Source organism: Cyprinus carpio, chromosome A14 (assembly GCF_018340385.1).
Source record: "Cyprinus carpio isolate SPL01 chromosome A14, ASM1834038v1, whole genome shotgun sequence".
NCBI lineage: Eukaryota > Metazoa > Chordata > Actinopteri > Cypriniformes > Cyprinidae > Cyprinus > Cyprinus carpio.
In genome coordinates, this window is record NC_056585.1 from 15,427,429 (window position 1) to 15,446,325 (window position 18,897).

Below are 18,897 nucleotides of genomic sequence, written 5' to 3' on the forward strand. Positions count from 1 at the left end.
CGCGGCTGGTCTTCTTGGCGCGGACGACACCGTGCGCAAAGCGCGCAGAACGGATCTCCAAAGTAAGCGCACTGGCCAACTCGGGCTCATTGTGTGATGCTGTTGTTTTAGCGTGCATTTTTCGAGCCTTTGAGTGGGAAACCATAATGGCGACCTTCTCCTCAGTTCTCAGGTTTCTTTCTCCTTCCTCTCCTCCTCTTTTGCATTCCTCCCTCCCCCTCGTGTTCTCCTCTCTCCTCTCTCCCCCTCCCATCTTTCTCTCTCAGGAGGCAGGCAGGGGAAGGAGTGGAGTGCTGATGCGTGGGAGGAGGGGACTGGAGGAGTGAGGGATGAGAGGAGGGACGTGTTCTGTGTCCATCTGTCAACTGGAGGAGGAGGAGGTGGAGGTGGGGAGCAGGAGGAGGAAAGGATATGCGTCTCTGGGGAGAGGAAGGAGGTGGCCAGCATTAAAGAGGAGGTGAGTAGCCAATCAGAGGTGAGGAAACAACTGCAGGGAGCGGAGGGGAAAAAGGAGATGCAGAGGGGTATGGACAGAAGAAGGACCTGAACAGAAAACCCCCTTTCTGCAAATTCAAACTGATTTGAAAGTATATTTTAGTCGATATTGCAAGTGCAAAAACTGCACGAAAGATTATAACCCAAGAATTATAGTAACTCTACTTTTTTATCGTCCTTCCCTCTATATTATGTTATTAAAAGGGATTGTTCACCCCAAAATATAAATTCTCTCTACTCGACCTTGTTGTCCAAAACCTGTATGATTTTCAGTCTTCTGCTGAACAAAGAAGATGATATTTTGATGAATGTAGGTAACCAAACTGTTGCTGGTAGCCATTGACTTCTGTAGTATGGATAAAAATACAATGGAAGTCAATAGCTCCTGTCAACTGTTTGGTTACCTCTATTCTTCAAAAAAATCTCATACTGTCACTCTGAAATAGACTAATGGCGCACGCTGACTTGCTGAAAAGCCCTACATGGATAGAGGCGCATGAACAAAGATCACTAAACCCGGACAGTTAAAGTCAGTTTCTGATTTTATTGTTGTTTGTATTGTCATGTTGCAGTGTTTTACTTAATAAAAAATATTTTTATTTTTGGTATTTTATATGCTCTGGTGGTTGGTGGGGTAGCATCATCTGAGGGGGATTTTTTTTTTTCATTTAAATGATGACAGAATTTTTATTTTTGGTTGAACTATCCTTTTAAGAGGTCATATTCCCAAAAGTATGAATGTGCTTGTTGACTATTAATAACAAGACTACATTTACATCTGATTTTAACATCTGTATGGTGATCAGATCACAAGTGGACAGTGTTATTTACCAGTGTAAACAAGGTCAATGGATTTTATCTTTTAGCTGCTCAAATCACAAGTAGTCAGAATCACATATGATCACATCACTAAAGGACCACCAACTTACCTGTCAATCAAAATAAATCACCTTTATTGCACTAAAACATGTTTAAATGTTAAAATAACAGTACATATGTAACAAGATTACTATCTCCTCAATTCTGTCTGAAATGTTTAATCTATTTTAAAAGAAATGTTTTATTGTTAGCAAAGTGAATTTATTTCACACCTTATGTTCTTGTTCTTTCTGCTTCTGTGGGATGATGGATAAAGGTGGAAGGCTACAGATCAGACTCCTTGAGGCTGTTGCAAGAGGCTCTACAGATGAACCAAAGTGAAACCAGCCCTTCCTCCCCCAGTCCCACCCACGGTGAGCACTGCAATGCTTTGTTTGGGAAAGCGGCTAATAATTTCTTTGTGACTGTGAGCATGAACGGGTAAAGGAACAAAATTTTGTCATTATCTACTCACCTTCGTGTTATTTTTTTTCAGGGAAACACGAGGAGAAATGTTGAAAACTGTACACATTTTTTCATACATCAACAGTATATTGGGCCCACGACTGTTTTGGGTGGACCGTCCGTTTAGTGACTTAAGTTTTTATTTTGCATACAAACCATTGTATTGATACTTTTATGGTTTTTAATGTGCATATGTGTTTTTTGGAGCTTGACAGCTGTGGCTACTATGAACTGCTGATGTATAAAAAAGAAGAATGTAAATTCAGCTTTGCCATCACACTAATAAATTGTATTTTCAAATATTTTCAGGTAGAAAACTGTAATAATATTTCACTTTATTAATGTTTTTACTATATTTTTGAAGAAATAAATGCAGCATCGGTGATCATAAGAGACTCATTTGAAAAGCATTTCTAGCATTTTAATTTTGAGGTAAAATTTTGTCCTTAACGTGCTTCTGTCTGATATATCTCATTTCTGTCTGCAGGTGAGAAGGGCCCTGCTTCTGCTGGTCCTGAATCTGCTGCTGCTGAAGTGTGGGAGGAGCAGCCGGCCTTGTCAGAGGAACCACTGACCGCTGGAGATGAGCTCAGCGGACTGGAGACCGCCCTCAAGGCGGAGCGCGAACGTGAGGAGGCGGAGTCTGGCCTGGGTAGCCCGTCTCAGGAGACGTGTGGATCCGAAGGTGTGGCGTTCATCGGACTTGATGGTTTATGTAGCTCTCAGCAGGCAATGTCGTCCTCGTCACATAGAGCAGACCCTGCTGAACTACAAATCCCATCAGCCCCTACCAACAAAGAAGAGGAAGAGGAGTCAGGAGGAGAGAGTGGGGACATGCTGCATTTCTGTGCACGGTGCGGCAATGGCTTTAATTCCACGTCTGACCTTATGAAGCACACGTGCCCTGCGGCCGAGGAGCGGCCCTATCAGTGCTCTGTGTGCGGGAGAGCGTTTGGCCACGCCTGGAGCCTTAAGAGCCATGAATGCGTCCAGGCGGGAGAGCAGCTGCACCACTGCGAACTCTGCGGCAAACGCTTTACACACTCGCAGTCCCTCGAGCGTCATCAGCTGGTTCACACAGGTGAGCGGCCCCACAGGTGCCCGCAGTGCGGCCGCAGCTTCAGCCGTCTCGGGAACCTGGAGAGGCACCAGCGCATCCACACGGGTGAAAGACCGTATGAGTGTGGGACATGTGGGAAACGTTTCAGTCGAGTGGAATATCTAAAACGGCATCAGCACACCCACTTTAGCGATGTTATGATGAAACTCCCACCGCTGCGAAACTCCCACCACTGCTCTCAATGCAACCAAACATTCAGTGATACTGACCAGTTCAAGCAGCATCAATGTCCGTACAACACATAATGTTATTGAATGTTCATGAGACCTTTACTAGTAATCCACAACACTCCAAAGACCTCATTCTTCTTAATTCTCTTCCTTTTTTGTATCTTCTATTAGCATTTTATCACATGCTTCTACCTTTAATGACCCAAAAACATGATTTCATCACTGACCTGCACCCAGAACCTCAAAGCAAAGCACATTTAACCTAGTACAATGACATTTTAAAGTGAAATGTCCTATTTATTGTTATTATTTGGAAAATGTCTACTCATTATTCACAGTGAATATAAATATATATATAGCAACATAATAAGCACCTCAGTTTCAATTCCAACAGCCTATAAACCCAGATAACTTTATTTTTATGTCAGGCTTCTTATAACAAGCTGTGAAATGTATTTTTTTTTTCTTTTTGTGAACAAAGACATTTATAGAAGGTTGTTGTTTCTTTTATAATAACAAATAGAACGCTTATTCATGCATTCCTCAGATTTTTTTCCTCTTATAGGGCCCATGTGTTGTTTTTACTCAAAACAGAAATATTTGTTGTGATGATAATTGCTTTCGGTTTTGTATCTGAAATGTTTTTTTTCTTTTCACGTGGTCTTGTTGTATTCTATTTTCTCAACAATTGCATACTGTATTGAACAATGTGTAAAATTTTAATAAATCCCTTCCAAATGTATATACTGCTATAGCTTGTCTTTATAACTTGTTTGTTTATGAGAAACTGAGGCTTAAAATTACATTCACTTCTGGTAATGATCATAATTCTGTTCTGAACAAAACTGTACGGAGCATGTGAAAAGCAATGCTGTATAGTCATGTAGATGCAATAAGAATATAAAATTAAATACATATTACTACTCTCACAAATGTAAGATGAGCGTTTATAAATGCTTATTGATATTTTATGTTAGTGGAAATTAAATTATTATTAATGTATTAAATTAGTCCGAGCAGTTCACGCGCCAAGCGATTCTTTGAAACGAATACTACTCATTGAGTGAAGTCATATAAAAATGACAATAATATAAATAAATACAGAATAAACATAAGTAGACCAATCTAGTACAAACAGTGTTGTAGCTTTTTTTATCTTTAGTTTTTTTTCAATCAATTTTTTTCAATCAGTTCAGGAATCTAATTAAATGTATAATAAAACGCATTTATTTTGTGGGACCTAAAGGGTTAATATTTAATCCATGACGTCAGACTTCAGAAGACATCGCTGTGGTCGTGTGGGATCTGTTCTGCCGGTCTAATTTCACATTGCGAAGGTTTGGAAGTCATTTACATAATTTATTTGTATTTTGTAGATTTATATGTGTATACATTTAGGCGACGGAATGAACTGTGTTTCAGTGGGGACTGTAATGGACAGTGTGTTGTTTGTTTACCTCATCAGCTGTGTGTCAGCTAACATTAGCTAGCAGCATTTTTTACGATAAGATGTGAAACTATTTTGCGTTTTATTCTGCGTACTTTGACTTAGGCCATCTACAAAATGTCGTAATACCGTTATATTACACAAGCCACTGTAACTGTTACACTGCGCACGCTATTTAGTCTATTATGTAGCGCCTAGCATTGCAGCATCAATGAATAAGACTTCACATTATGACTGAAAGCCTCTTTGCAAACTCCCGGTCTGTGTTTTCAGAGTTTCCATCAGGCCTTGCGCTCATCCTGAAGTGTGTTCACACGAGTCGCAGCCCTGCATTTCAAAGCAGAAGACGAGCATTTCGCCATGAATTCCGACATGGATGGTGAGACCCTGGGTGGAATCACAGCCTGTGGATTCAGCTTTAGTTTCTTTGCTTTATAGTGCAGCACACAGCAGCAGATTTTCAGGATTTTTAAAATATTATCAAAATAAAACTGACAGTTGTTTATGCACAAGTATAGATTGATGAACAAATGCATTATTAACATACTATAACATATGGAAAAAACTAAACCTATACTGTTTTGTAATGTATAGCATTACATTGTAAAGAATGTGTCCTATATTTTCATTTAACAAATCTCAATCATACAACATAATCAATATATGTGCATACTGTACATATTTATACACATACTTACACTCTACAAATGCATGCTATTTATCATACAAAATATAAATGCACACATACATACATATCTACATAGTTCATATGTAAACTATATATAAATTAAATAATTATAATAATATAAATTGTATGTATTCTTTATATTAGAATATATAATATAAATTGTTTTTGTAATTTATCTACTAAATCAATTATTTACTAAAGTAAATAAAAAAAAGAGTTTTGCCCAAACAAATCTCCTTTACTATTTCAAACCCTTGACATTTTTTTTTCTAACAAATAATAGTGTTTAAAATATCTTTTATATGCATATGACTTCAAATCTTTATTATCCTTGATTTTAAGAATATATACCTTTCCAACTAAAATACTACTTTAAAAACTTTAATAAGGTAATTTAAAGCAAAGTATAGCTAAACATTTTGCTATGTTTGATCAACAGGCAACAAGAAAAAGGCAATACCAAATAAATTCATAATGTCTTCCTCCTCTTCCTTTTACAACTTTATTAATTTATTTATTTCTTCATTAATAAGTGTTAAGGACCTTTCTAGTGACTCCAAGTGTAACTAACACAAGTTCATGTTCCAGGTGACATAGAAAATCAGGTGGAGTTGGAGGAGAAGACCAGACTTATAAACCAGGTCCTTGAGTTGCAGAATACTCTTGAGGGTAAGTAACCAGCGCTTTATGGTTTGTCACATAGTGTTAACTAATGCTGGGTTCTTTAATCTTTTGTCATATTGTATAAAAAGCATTAAGTTCTGTCTTTCTCTTTCTTGTTTTGGTAGATCTCTCAGCTCGGGTGGATGCAGTCAAAGAAGAAAATCTGAAGTTAAAATCAGAGAATCAGGTTCTTGGGCAGTACATCGAGAACCTCATGTCGGCATCTAGTGTGTTTCAGACCACTGACTCCAAGAGCAAACGGAAGTAAGAGAGCATCCCTCTCTCCCAGAATCCCTCGTGTAGACGGCTGCCCCACACAGATAAACCCTTACCACATCAGCTCATTTAAAGTTTCCACTAGCATTCATTTGATCCTTATACCACTAAGATGGTAAATGTTTACATTTATCAGTATTTATGTTCGTTTACATTTCATCTTATTACATATCAAAATCATTTTATAAAGAGATTAAGACTTTATATGTATGTTGTTTTGTAGTTTTTTTATGTTCAGGCAGGTTATGATAATATTATTTGTAATAGTTTACATAGTTTTTGCCTCGCTAAACAAATTGATAATGGTTTAAAAATGTAATATGTATTTTGTACTTCATTTCATATTTTTTGCTTTGTAGATGAGGGTACAGCTGTGATGATGTGACAGTTGCTCTCTCCCGCTGAGCTGCTTGTCTGTATCAGTACTGATTATACTCAAGTTGAGAGAAAACATTACAGGTCATTCTGATCAGGGAATGAAATTTAGACCCTTTTCTTGGTGCTATCAACAGAAGGGAGTTCTCTGGCATGCATCACATCTGTGCCTCTGAATATATTCATGTATTTGTTGTGTTTGTATGTGTAGACTCTTACCATTGCAAATGCCTGTTTTAATTAAAACAAATATAATTTGCTGTGCTGTGAGTGAGTCCTTCTGGTTAGGATTTTTAGGCCCCTGTGGTGGTTTGTTTCTCAGTCAGTCACCTCACTTCATCTGGGATTCAAGTCTACACATATTCCACCAGAGTTTGGAGGATTATCTGAGAGTCTTTGGTAGCCACCTGCTCTCATCAGAGGAGTGAGGAACTGAGTCTCATAGGGTAGCGTTGCCTTCCTCTCCTCTACCCTTGCTTCAGCTTGTGAATCTGAATGTGTGTCTCCCTCTTTCACAGGGTCACCAAAGGTGTTCGGAAGGACAAATCAACTAGTGTTTAAATATGCAGTAACCAATATGTTGGAATAAGCAAACCTAAGATTAAAGCTGAAATGTGTACATTTTTTATGTTAATTTTTCTTCCTAGTTTGCAGGTCGATGTTCTTAAAACGTGTGAGCATTATAGTGCAATCAAGTCTTATACAGCAGCACTGGCCGGGATTATCTGTTTGTCTGACCATTGGAAGATGGGAGGAGTTCATTTTTTAAATAATGAAAATTAATTTTGCAATTCTACTTGGTGTTGCTAGTGATGAAGAAATAAACAAAGAATGACATGAGCAGAAAAGAACACGATGCCGTGACAAGTTGGTATTGCTGCCATTTACTGACAATGTCAAATATTTTAAATAATTCAGTATAATATAAAATATGGTCAAATTCTGTTTGTGTGGTCCCTTTAAGTTATTTTGCAACACTAAATAATCATTTAAATAAAATAATTTATACAAAATTAATAAATCAAATGAAACCTTCATGGGCCACAATAAACAAATAACAATGTAAACAGGTTTTTCACTCAGCTGTCATTCAGAACTACATTGGGACCTCAAGATTAACTCAAGAGTTCACAGCAATGCCAGTCATTCAAGCATAGGGAGGTTCCTTTCCAGACCAGCAGCATGCGCTGTTGTCCACAGCAGGAGGTATGACATGTTACCATGCAGCTCAAACAACAGCATCAAACTTTAATAAAGATCTGTCAAAGAAAGAGATGAGACTTTTAAGCAAATCTTAGATATTGTGTCACAGCTGCAAACAAGGCTATTGAAAACTATCAGTGAGTAACAGGAAGCACAGACTTCCTCAAAAAAGCCTTTTCATTAATAGACAAAATAAAAAGAACTTTTTATAGTTACACAGAAATATCAATAAAATGGTGACTGATAGTGACTAAAATAGGAAACACTGAGATACTGAAATACTGTGAATGCATTTACAAGAATTTTGCAAAACATATTCAAATAAGATATCTCTATGCTTATGCTTGGCCCTTTCATTTTTAAGCGTTGTTGGGTTGATCTCCCAACTAAAAAAAAGTGGACAACTTCAACTTTCTGTTGTAGGGAATATCTTAAATATAGATGAAGTGGAATATATGTTAAAATTAACTATCGGCATTTTTGTCTATTTACCTGCACTGTTATTATTAATGATTTTAATAAAAAAAGTTAAATTAACATATTTAAACAATAAAAAAGCACATTTAGCATATACAACTTGGACTCTCTCTCCAAGGCTTAATTCAGGTTGCTGTGCTTATATAAAGACAAGAAATGAAAGAAACAAAGAAATCAGTTGAAACTGAAAATTAACTTATCAAAATCAAGCATTAAATGGTTTATAAAATAAAAGATTAAAGTTTTCTGAATGAAAGGAAAAAAACATAAGAAAGAGAATAACAACAATTGTAGGCTACAGGAAATGTTTACAGGTCATTTCTGCCAACAATCTACCCACACATACTGCAATAAAAGTGATTTATGAAAATGTAAGATAATATATTCCATGTTTCACATGTAGGAAAATACTTGAAGTGATTAGCTGGCGAATGCTACTCTAGCTTAGCATTATGTTGTAATGAAGGACCCAATAAACCACCCTAACAAGTCCAGCGAGTGCTTTCCTGGTTTTGTTTGTCGTACAGATGCCTTATGACCTCTTCCTTACTTTCATTTGATTTTACTGTAAGAGTGAAACACCTCACATACCACTTTCCTTTCTGTATTTCCCTGGAGGAATGTCAATTGTCTTTTTAAAAAAAAAAAAAAATCTTCATTGCATTTGTGTGTTATGTATTACTCATGTCAGTATGACTTTCTCTGAATGAAATGACTGTTAGGTGAGGCCTGTTTCTAAAGGGTTATTTATAGATGATATGAATGTGGTTCACCTCACTGAGAAGTACCCAGACATCAGAATCAGAGTGAACCAGGAGTCGCATGGCCGCTATTTCTCCTAATGCTCCATCCACTTCTCCCTCAGCCACTCCATTCTTGAAGGAACCTAAGAAAACAGACATTTATGACATATCCCATTACAAAATAAACAGAAACCACCTGACCTCTTACAGTCAACAGATTGCATGAGAGGTGCCACGTTTTGATGGTGGTTTTCACACTCACACGCATTCTGGTCTCAAACAATGGGCAAGCATGCTCACATACATTTGCATAACCACTTTTGATCTCACATTCCTTATTGTGGTTTATCCAAATATTTGAAAATAAAGCAAGTGTGTATATTACAGACGTGCACATGCATACTTGCTCATGTTTCTAATCAGATAGTGTCTCATAACCTCCTAATTTTTCAGGAGTCTTTAATGAAAAGAAAGTTCAAAAGAACTGCATTTATTTGTGACTTTTGATCAATTTAATGCATTCCTGCTGAATAAAATTCTTTAAAAAAAAAACCTTTGAACGGTAGTGTACACTTTAAAAGTTATTTATTCATTTAAACATGAAAAAAGTAATGACTTGAGTTTCAGTGAGTGAGAACCACACCGATTAAGCAAATGAGAGAAATGTTAGAACAATTTAAACTCATAAGTCATAAGTCTTTGTGACCAGTTCAATAAGAAAATGAAAGTACACACACGTTCACAAACCTTGCAGGCCATCTCTGGTCTGGATTTTCCTGTAATTATCATGATTATCATCACAGCTAGTTTTACAACAACTCTTAACAGACTTGTATCATTACATAGTTTTTTATAATGTATGAATGAATTAATGTTGACATTCTTAGTTCACTGACAATTCATTGCACTTCATCTATATGTATTTATGCAAAATCTTACAAATGAGTGACAGAAAAGGAGAGAAAAGAAACAGGAAATCGAATATGGTTGAGTACCTATCTGAACAAAACCTTCAGTTGAGGGTTTACAGCAGGCTAATTCTCCTCTCGTTACCCTCTCTTTCACAGATTTCTGTAATACACAAACATACCTATTAACACTTTATATTTTAATGCAAATTAAAAAAAAAGTCATATCAGGAAGTATTTACAAAAATCCTTGTCTAACAGGTTTGAAGTAAAGCTTCAACTCAAACACGATCTCAAACTAAGCAAAACCCACACATTTGTTTTTGGGTGTTAGTTTTCAGTTGTCTTAGAGAAATGTTTACATGGCTTGCAAGCAAAGGAGCAAGGCCCCATCACGACAAGCAAATGAATACAAATGTTCATTTAAAAAAAGGGTGTGGTCACATATGTCTAAAGCTATGACAATACCAACATATTTTACACAAACTGAAACCACCAAAGTCACCAAGGACAAAGTATTTAAGACATTTAAAGTACTTAAGGGATTTAAAAAAAACTTATTAAACAAAGAGTCATGAAGAAAGCCAACCAACAACAAAAAAGTGAACTTCAAAAGGCTGTGTGCTTATTATCTTTTATGAGGGAATGAATTACTGACCCATAAATCATAACAAATGACATAATCAAATAAAAGACTTCAACACAATATAAAATTATTAGGGAGTATACTAGTAGGGAGACTCAATGTCGTTTACAATGTTTCATAGCAGAGGGTGGTTGCTCACTGCTGAGCACTTTTTATTCTGATTTGTTGTGTTTTTTTGAGTTCAGTTTTTTTATGTAATAAATATTTCACACTATTTCTGTTTTTACTGTATTTTTGATCAAATAAATGCAGACTTGGTGAGCATAAAAGACTTCTTTCTTTCAAAAACAATAATCAACAATCTTTCTGCTCTCTCAAACCCTTGAACAGTAATGTATCCAGACCTTTTTTGGCATGATACTTACACTAGTAGGGAGCACCTCCACTGTTGTGTTGTAAAACCTGTCACCATTTGTCTCAATATTGCCAGATCGAAAAAGGTACCTGGAAGTGAGTGGAATAAAAATATAAAAATATTAAATCTGCCAATAGAAGTTTCACTTTAAGTCTATTTGTCTAAATTGTCTGGAGTCTAAATGTTTCTCATGCCTTAGATGCTGATGATAGAGTTTAACTTACAAACTGTATAAAATTAATGGGTGGTTTTGTAAGTTATGTATGTAGCTTAAACAAGCCATTGTTTCTGTAGCATCAGTGGAATTTGTTTAGCAAGTCATAGAGACGGTCTGCTGCGTTTCAAAAAACAACTAGGAATTTCTCTGGGCGCATTACATCACTCTTTGTCAAGTGACAGATGCACCCATCACCTACAATTTCATGAAGATAGAACTGAGAATGTCCAGATTTCTTTACAAGACCTTCCCCAAATGTCAGCTTAGTTTTCAGCTCCTGAACAAACGTTGCCAGTATAGAATATCCTGCTCAGAGGAGCTGAAACAGAAGCCATTGGTTCACATTCTTTCAGCAGGGCAAACTCACTTTAATATAAGAGCACACAAACAGACAGCTGGGTTCATTTACACTGCCATTGGGTTTTTACTTCTATTTATATATCCACGTTAAGAGAGATTTACAATAAGCCATGGCTGCTGAAAGACAGACTCCACTAAACATACTGAGCCATATCAAGTTTTCTTTCACAGATAAAGGGATAGTTTACCCCAAAATGTACCTATACAACTTTATTTTTTCTGCAGAACACAAAAGAAGATTTTGAACAAAACTGGACTTCACTGAATTTCATTGTATGAAAAAAAAATAATAACATGGCAATGATTTTCAAACTATCATTTTTGTGCACAAAAAAACCAAACCAAAACTAAAAAAAAAAAAAAAAAAAAAAACAGACAGTTTTGGACTACATGAGGGTGACTAAATGACAGAATTTTAAATTTCTGGTCACATGCAAACTGGATATAGAGACTGGAACTTTAGCAAGATCGCCTGTTCCCATGTACACTTTGTATACTCATCAAATGAATGTCCTGCACTGGTGTCTCACCCTTTGACAGCTTGAGGTGTGGTGAAAGTAATGAGGATGTAATCTCCTCTTTTGGGTGTGAGGCCCCAGAAGAAATCCACTCCACTGTAAGCTCTCTCCAGAGTGTGAGACATATATTTCTCCAGACTGCTCCTGAGTTCTGCTGGTGGGTTATCGTGACCTTTGAACAGCACCTGATTCCCAAAGTCTTTATCCTGTACATCACATAAAATCACAGACAATACATCATAAGCGCTGTTTCAAAACCTAGTGAGCTGACTTGATGTATATTGTCTGCACAGATTGCTGCATTCAAAGGCAGCCTCCTAACTGTAATAGAACTTAATAAATGAGCGATTTGGAACAGTATACATACTGTAGGCATCATGAGAAGTGCACAAGTAAACTGTGAGAGACCTCTCATTTCGGTTGGTCTGGCTGTTGATTTGGTGACAAGATCCTGACACTCATAAGTTGTATTGTCCTCTCTTTTCCCTCTGTGAGCATGCGGGTTCAGGGATTTTCCTCTGAGCCCTGCATTCTTTTGTATATGTATTGTATTTGGGGCTTGGTGTCTAGACCCTGACAATTGTGTTTACTTTGGTTTCGATCCTAGCATCCTGACAGCCAGGCTCCGGGCACTGTCTTGTGTCATGTTTCCTATAGAGTACACAGCTTATGTTTATGTTCATTTGCTGTGTGCTCTTCTTGTCTTGACATTGTGTTTGGTGGTTTTTGTTGTTTTTTATTTTTTTGTAAATAAAGCACAAAAAACACATCTGGTTTGTTATGCATTTTGGTTCATTCACAATTCCTGACAAAACCAAGCTAGTTTGTAATTTATTAATTTTTTTCTGGATACATTTGGAACTTTATATTCCTGCACTTTTAATGGGAATGTTTCTTTAAAGGTGAAGTGTGTAATTATCTTTGAAGGGAAAAATCTTCCTCATAGCCCAGTTTATTTTTCAGAGAAAACTACATGTTACCCATTGGTTGGGTGATGTCCCAAAATAGATAACAAAATAAAATGATAAAATAATTGGTGCCATTAGCACACCAGAAATGACACACTGCCCCTTTAAGATGAATTTCATGAGTTGTGTTATTACAAATTTGTAAGTCATTATAGAAATACAATGTGCTAATATAAATAATGTAAATGCCCTCTTTGCAATGTAGATAAGCTGTTGTCTACCCCTACAGACCTATAGTACTTTTGGAGGGTTTAGTAGGTGGCCACTATTCTTCTAGAAATGCATATTGCATTATAATATTATAGTTTTATTAATATTTTAAATGCTTAATTTTTTTAATTCTCCATTTTCAATTTAAACTGAGATAATGTTTTAGTAAGTTTGTGTGTTTTTGTAATATTTATTATTATTATTTTTTTTTAATATTTAGTTTTTATGAATGTTTATTTTATTTTTACTTTTTTTTTTTTTTTTAAGTTCAATTTTGTCTTGGCAACTACCTGAAATAAAAAAATAAAAAAAAATAAAAAAAAACGACCTGAAATTTATTTATTACTTTTATTTCAGTTAATGGTTTTTTACTTTTTTTTATTTCAAGTAACATTGTTTTTATGGTTTCAGTTTTAGTTTTCATCATTTAAAACTAGACCTCAGCATATATACATATAAAAATCTTCATACAAGGAAGAGGAAGTTTAAATTACCTTTAGGTTTTGAATTTTACCGGGGAGTGAGGAATGCAAACCAACATGCTGAAACAGGGAGGGTTTGTAAGTTTTCTTCAGTCGGGCCTTCTCATTATCGCAGTGTTTCTAAGTGCAATGAATTATAACAATAAACAATGATTTGTCTTACATCAGTCTCACAAACAAACAAATAAATAAATACAAACAAAACTTACCGAGTCTTTCTCAGGGTTACACACTTTAACCCACAGGATGTGATCCAGCAGCCAATCGATCGGCTTTTCTTTGTGAAACATCAGGAAGAACTCCACAATCATTGGTAGATCTGATGTGCGGAAAAGCTTGCCTAGAATATGAAAAATTAGCGATATACTTAATTCCATACTAGGACACAAATAGTATCATAGATTTGGTCATAGTAAACAGCATTTATGGGAGCTGTGAGACACTGACGATGTTCCTTGAAATCTGATTCTACTGTCAGAAAACCTGGTTGATTTAAGAGACTATATGAATAATAAAGAAGATCTGAACTGAATTATTTTAAATTCAAATATGTAAATAAGCAAATCCTAACAGAAGCTGTGTTTGAGTTTTAACAAAGAGGGCACATATATAAAGACCATACATTTGCATTCACAACTGAGACTGCACAATTAACAAATATTTTTCAATGAGCTACTGGTCCAGGTGTACAAATAAAAAAACAGCACACATATGAAACAACTGATCAAACAGAAATGATGGGAGAGACAAGAATGAACAGAGAGGACAAGACACTGACCAATGAATCCCAGCTGGGAAAACTCCAGGAAAAGCCACTCCTCTGAAAGCACATCCGCTATATATTTTTTCATGGATTCAAAGAATCCTTGTTTTGCTACAATATCATCCTCAAGCTGAAACACACATGCACAGACTCAGACTGATGAGGGCAATGAAACATAGAGCTAACAATGAGCTGCATGACAGTGTCTTTGCCATTACCTGGACATAATATGTGCCCTTCGACTGTGCATACAACATGAGGAAACTGTAGTCAAGGTTCTGCTTGGTCCTCCATCTATAATCCGTAATACATGTTTCACAATTAAGACACCATCTATTTCCAGTTGTTTACAACATTTGCACAATAGGTGAATCGCTAACCTGACACGCTCCCTGGGATCTCCAAAAGTTTCCTTCAGGTTACTTAAATCTGGGTAATAGTGAGTAGATGGAGAGATCACCTCTATCACTCCAGAACTGACAGCATCTGGGAGACTACACAGAGTCAAATATACAATTACTTGCACTGCCAGCTTAAAGAAACATGGAAACATCTCTTATGAAGCAGATGGGTAATTAAAGAAACACTCACTTGGTCTGTACACTCTGTACAACAGCATTAACAAATCTTGCATTTGTCTAAGAGAATAAAAATACATATCAGTAAATAACAAAGTGCACTACTGTTCAAAAGTTTGGGATCAGTAAGATTTCTTTTTTAATTAATACTTTTATTCAGCAAGGATGCATTAACATTTATGCATATTGTGAAACATTTTAGCTACAGCCCACACATTCACATCAGTTCAGATCAGCCACAGTAAAGACTTTTGCAAACCAAACTTTTCTTTGTATACAAATCCAGTCCTCGCATACCACTGCTCTGCATATTTTGCAAGTCTCTCTTATTTAGCACACCTAATTCAGATAACCAGCTCGTTAGAAGAGAGCTCCATGCATGAACCCTGTTCCCATAAACAGGATCCCTACACAGTGTCTGTTGAAGTTTACTTCACTTCGGAACATGCCTGCAGTGTCTTCACAAACATACGAAATGTAGAGAAGTGACATAATGGAAATGACATAGCGGAAGTCGTGGCCTAATGGTTAGAGAGTTTGACTCCTAACCCTAGGGTTGTGGGTTCAAGTCTCGGGGCCGGCAATACCACGACTGAGGTGCCCTTGAGCAAGGCACCGAGCCCCAACTGCTCCCCGGGCGCCGCAGCATAAATGGCTGCCCACTGCTCCGGGTGTGTGTTCACAGTGTGTGTGTGTTCACTGCTGTGTGTGTGCACTTTAGATGGGTTAAATGCAGAGCACGAATTCTGGGGTTGGGTCACCATACTTGGCTGTATGTCACGTCACTTATGTACCTCTGTAAATAATTAAATACAATTTTAATTCACGTCTCACACACTTTAATGCCCTTTGAATTGAACATGCACGTTCCCTTCGAACTGGAATCATGACAGACTATCCTGTGAAGTACACTTCGCAGGGCACTTACGGTATATATTGTGAAGTATTCTTAGGTGGTAAGTAATACATATCAAATGTACAGAGCAGTGGCACGTGAGGACTGGATTTGAGAAGTGCTGGTATAACACTATCAAATTCCATGGTTAAAAATCAGACTTAACCACTAATAACATAAAATGCCTTCAAAGGAAGGAATTGATATAACACCATAAAGTTTAATGCAACATTACCAGAGCAACAAAACTGATAAAGCCAGGAGAGATATAAGAGAACAAAGAGCAAAAGGGTTACCTCTGCAATAAATACTACAATGACAATATCTTTCCTCTCGGCAGTTGATAGGTCAAATAGGAGAGACTGGAGTGTGTTCACTAGATAACTCTGTTTCTGCCTGTGCACGGTGGGCACTCCTAACACCAGAGACACTGTGTAAACAGTTAAAACTGTGTCAGCTTGTCTTCCTATGGTGACTGCATTACAGTGATTATGTATGCGTAAAACTATTAGAAACTATAAAACTGACAAAGTAAACGAAACACTATGATAGCATATGTTCAAAAATAAATAAAACATCATAATACAATATATCATATTAGATTAGCAGGAAAATGAATAGTGTTAATGTTTCAGTGAAGGGGTTTTAAGGGCTAATTAGAGTTTCAAATAAAATCTTGCAACTGTGATGCTTTGCTGCTTTCATGATACTCAGCAGGCGATTTAACAATACATAAACACTGTTAGCACAGCAGTGTAACAGCAGATTAAAGAGACACATGAAAGAAAAGAGCAAAATTTATTATGCAAAATGAAGGGCAGAATTAAGTATGCAAATATTACAATGATATCTTTGCTTGTGGTTACATTTTGTGGATGGGAGATTGAGATCTTAGCTTCTTTTGTAAAGACACAGTTGGTCTTTTTTTTCGTTAATAGAAGTTTAAAACATTAAGACATTGATATTACCTATGACAAGTATGTTTAAATCAAATTAAACTGCTACAATGCAAGCACTGTAACAATACAATTGCAAAAAATGATAATGGGAGACAGACCTCCAGTGCGTCGCTGCCCCAGGTGAAGGATGGGTTTCAGACTGTCCTCATGCTCCCTCAGGTGAGGCAAGTAGATGTAGGCATTAGGCTGTGAAGGCAACAAGTGCCAAACGACCTTCTCTTCTAATATAGCTAAAAAGGTGGATAAAATACTGCATAACTGTATAAACACAAATATTACAGCAAGAAATGTGCGTGGACTCACCTGAGGAGTTACTGATTGTGCGATTCAATGTAGCAGTGCTGCGGTTTTGAAGTTGACCAAGCACTTTAAGCAGTTCTTTTGATAAGACCTCCCCTCGTTGTTCTGCCTGCAGTAACCTCTCATAGACCGAACGCAGCTGAAATGGCAAGTTATCTGAAACACAGAAGTCATCTCATGATGTGAATAAAAGGGATGTTTCAGGCCGAAAACAAGTTCATTTATTAAGCTTTATTAACAAGTTAAGCTTTGCAACAGCATTTGTGGCCTAATGTTGATCATCACCAATGAAAATAATCAGTTCTAAAAATAATTTGTTTAAAAAAGGGAAAATCATGAAATGTTCATATGATGCAATTTATATCAGTCATCATGTTTAATTGCTGCCTACAGAAACTCAAAGCTGATTCATTTGGCTTTCTGCAAACAACAATTCTTCCGAACATAAGCTACCCAATATAACTATAAGGAAGCTGGTAGTGTTTCAGGAAGTTTTGTACTGTTTAATATATGCTGCTATGGACGGTATACAGTATACACTCATCTCTGTTGATGAGCTTCAAAAGTTCCTCTTTGCCTCGATGCACTTTGTTGTTTCTGGCAAATCATTTCATCTTATTCCTACACTGAAGTGCAGGGCTTGTCAATCATGTTACATATTATATTAAATTTAACTTGAGATATCACATTGCAATTTATCAGCACTTTGTTTTATTAAAAACAATAGGTCAAATTTCAAAACCAGAAATCACCTTTTTAAAATGTTATCCATCTTTTGTATTATTGACATCGTTTTATTTAATCAACTGTCTCACATGAAAGAAATCTAACTGGAAGTTCCTGCGATACCAGTTTGTGTGGCACACAGGAGGCTGATATTGCACCACGTCCCACAGGTTGACAACTGAGTAAAAAAAAAAAGAAACAAAAAGAAAAAAACTTAACACTTAATTTCTAAAAAAAAAAAAAAATATCTCAATTATGGCTTCTTTGGCATTGATATACAACTCCTTCAAGTCAAAAATGTCAGTACAGAAATTGTCAAACAAACAAAACAAGAAAATTGTTAATATATGCATATTCCGAATAACCAATCGGAATAGATTATTTCAGAGGCAATCTTCACAGGATGATCACGCTCACCTGACTTTGATGTGTGCCAGGAGGTTAACATCAACACATATAAAAAACAGGCGAGAAAGAAAAGTTTGCCATTCAAGGACCTCATCTCATTCCACAGAAATACCAGAATACTACTACAAAATCCTTGAGATATAACAACTAAGAAAAGATTAGTTGCTGCTTCTTTCCCGCGACGTCTGGATGAACTGGAAAAAATTCACAATTTGACGACAATCCTTTTAAAGTGCACCCTGCGTTCTCAGACCAGGCCAGCTACATTGAGTCGAAACGCGCTGTGAGTTGATGACTTGATTCCACACGAGGAATGTAAAAATCATCCGCTCACACCTCCTGAGCAGCAGAAGCGCTATCCTCCACCTGTCCAGCTCATCAATATTCATCCAGTCGATGCATATGCACGAGGACGCGCCTTTTACAAAGTCGCCTTTTAATTGTTACTCCGACACAAATTCCCGCGCAAGCGGTGTAACTAAGAAAGCAGCACTAAGTAAGCTATGATGAATTTTTTTTCATGTTTAATAGAGGGCTAGATGATCGTAGTTAGTTTATTTTGTTGTATTATTGTTTGTTGCTGTTCAAGTTGTTTTAACTTAAAGTAATGCATCTGTTAAATGG

The 18,897-nt window shown here is 36.5% G+C and overlaps 3 protein-coding genes across 3 annotated transcripts in view; 2 read left to right on the plus strand and 1 right to left on the minus strand.

Annotated features, from left to right (window-relative positions):
- LOC109066285 (zinc finger protein 691-like) overlaps nt 1-3,850 on the plus strand; it is a 4,674-nt gene extending 824 nt beyond the window's left edge. The window contains exons 1-4 of the mRNA XM_019083290.2: nt 1-62; nt 267-457; nt 1,631-1,727; nt 2,306-3,850. The exon at nt 1-62 is cut by the window's left edge and continues 824 nt beyond it. Coding sequence (XP_018938835.1) covers nt 1-62; nt 267-457; nt 1,631-1,727; nt 2,306-3,183 — 1,228 coding nt within the window. The 3' untranslated portion in view covers nt 3,184-3,850. The remainder of the gene's footprint in view (nt 63-266; nt 458-1,630; nt 1,728-2,305) is intronic.
- A 491-nt stretch (nt 3,851-4,341) lies between these two features.
- On the plus strand, nt 4,342-6,817 carry scocb (short coiled-coil protein b). The gene is made up of 4 exons (XM_019083291.1): nt 4,342-4,445; nt 4,829-4,934; nt 5,832-5,912; nt 6,032-6,817. Exons 2-4 carry the CDS (start codon nt 4,916-4,918, stop codon nt 6,172-6,174), a joined length of 243 nt encoding a protein of 80 aa, XP_018938836.1. The 5' UTR covers nt 4,342-4,445; nt 4,829-4,915; the 3' UTR covers nt 6,175-6,817.
- A 137-nt stretch (nt 6,818-6,954) lies between these two features.
- Nucleotides 6,955-18,690, minus strand: LOC109066287 (alpha-1,3-mannosyl-glycoprotein 4-beta-N-acetylglucosaminyltransferase B-like). The gene is made up of 15 exons (XM_042770005.1): nt 18,283-18,690; nt 17,143-17,295; nt 16,938-17,069; nt 16,177-16,310; nt 14,999-15,045; nt 14,788-14,901; nt 14,626-14,701; nt 14,423-14,537; nt 13,854-13,984; nt 13,657-13,764; nt 11,997-12,190; nt 10,900-10,978; nt 9,976-10,051; nt 9,011-9,123; nt 6,955-7,816 (listed from the first exon to the last, which is right to left on the minus strand). The coding sequence occupies exons 1-15, from the start codon at nt 18,365-18,367 to the stop codon at nt 7,799-7,801; spliced, it is 1,575 nt and encodes a 524-aa protein (XP_042625939.1). The 5' UTR covers nt 18,368-18,690; the 3' UTR covers nt 6,955-7,798.
- Between the last annotated feature and the right edge of the window lie 207 nt (nt 18,691-18,897).

Coding starts and splice junctions, on each gene's coding strand:
- LOC109066287 (XM_042770005.1), bottom strand. CDS start 18,367: ATGAGGTCCTTGAATGGCAAACTTTTCTTTCTCGCCTGTTTTTTATAT. Junction 13,985..14,422: donor TTCCCAGCTGGGATTCATTG/GTCAGTGTCTTG, acceptor TTCATATTCTAG/GCAAGCTTTTCCGCACATCA. Junction 12,191..13,656: donor GTAAAATTCAAAACCTAAAG/GTAATTTAAACT, acceptor TGTGATGTACAG/GATAAAGACTTTGGGAATCA.
- scocb (XM_019083291.1), top strand. Junction 5,913..6,031: donor GTTGCAGAATACTCTTGAGG/GTAAGTAACCAG, acceptor TTGTTTTGGTAG/ATCTCTCAGCTCGGGTGGAT.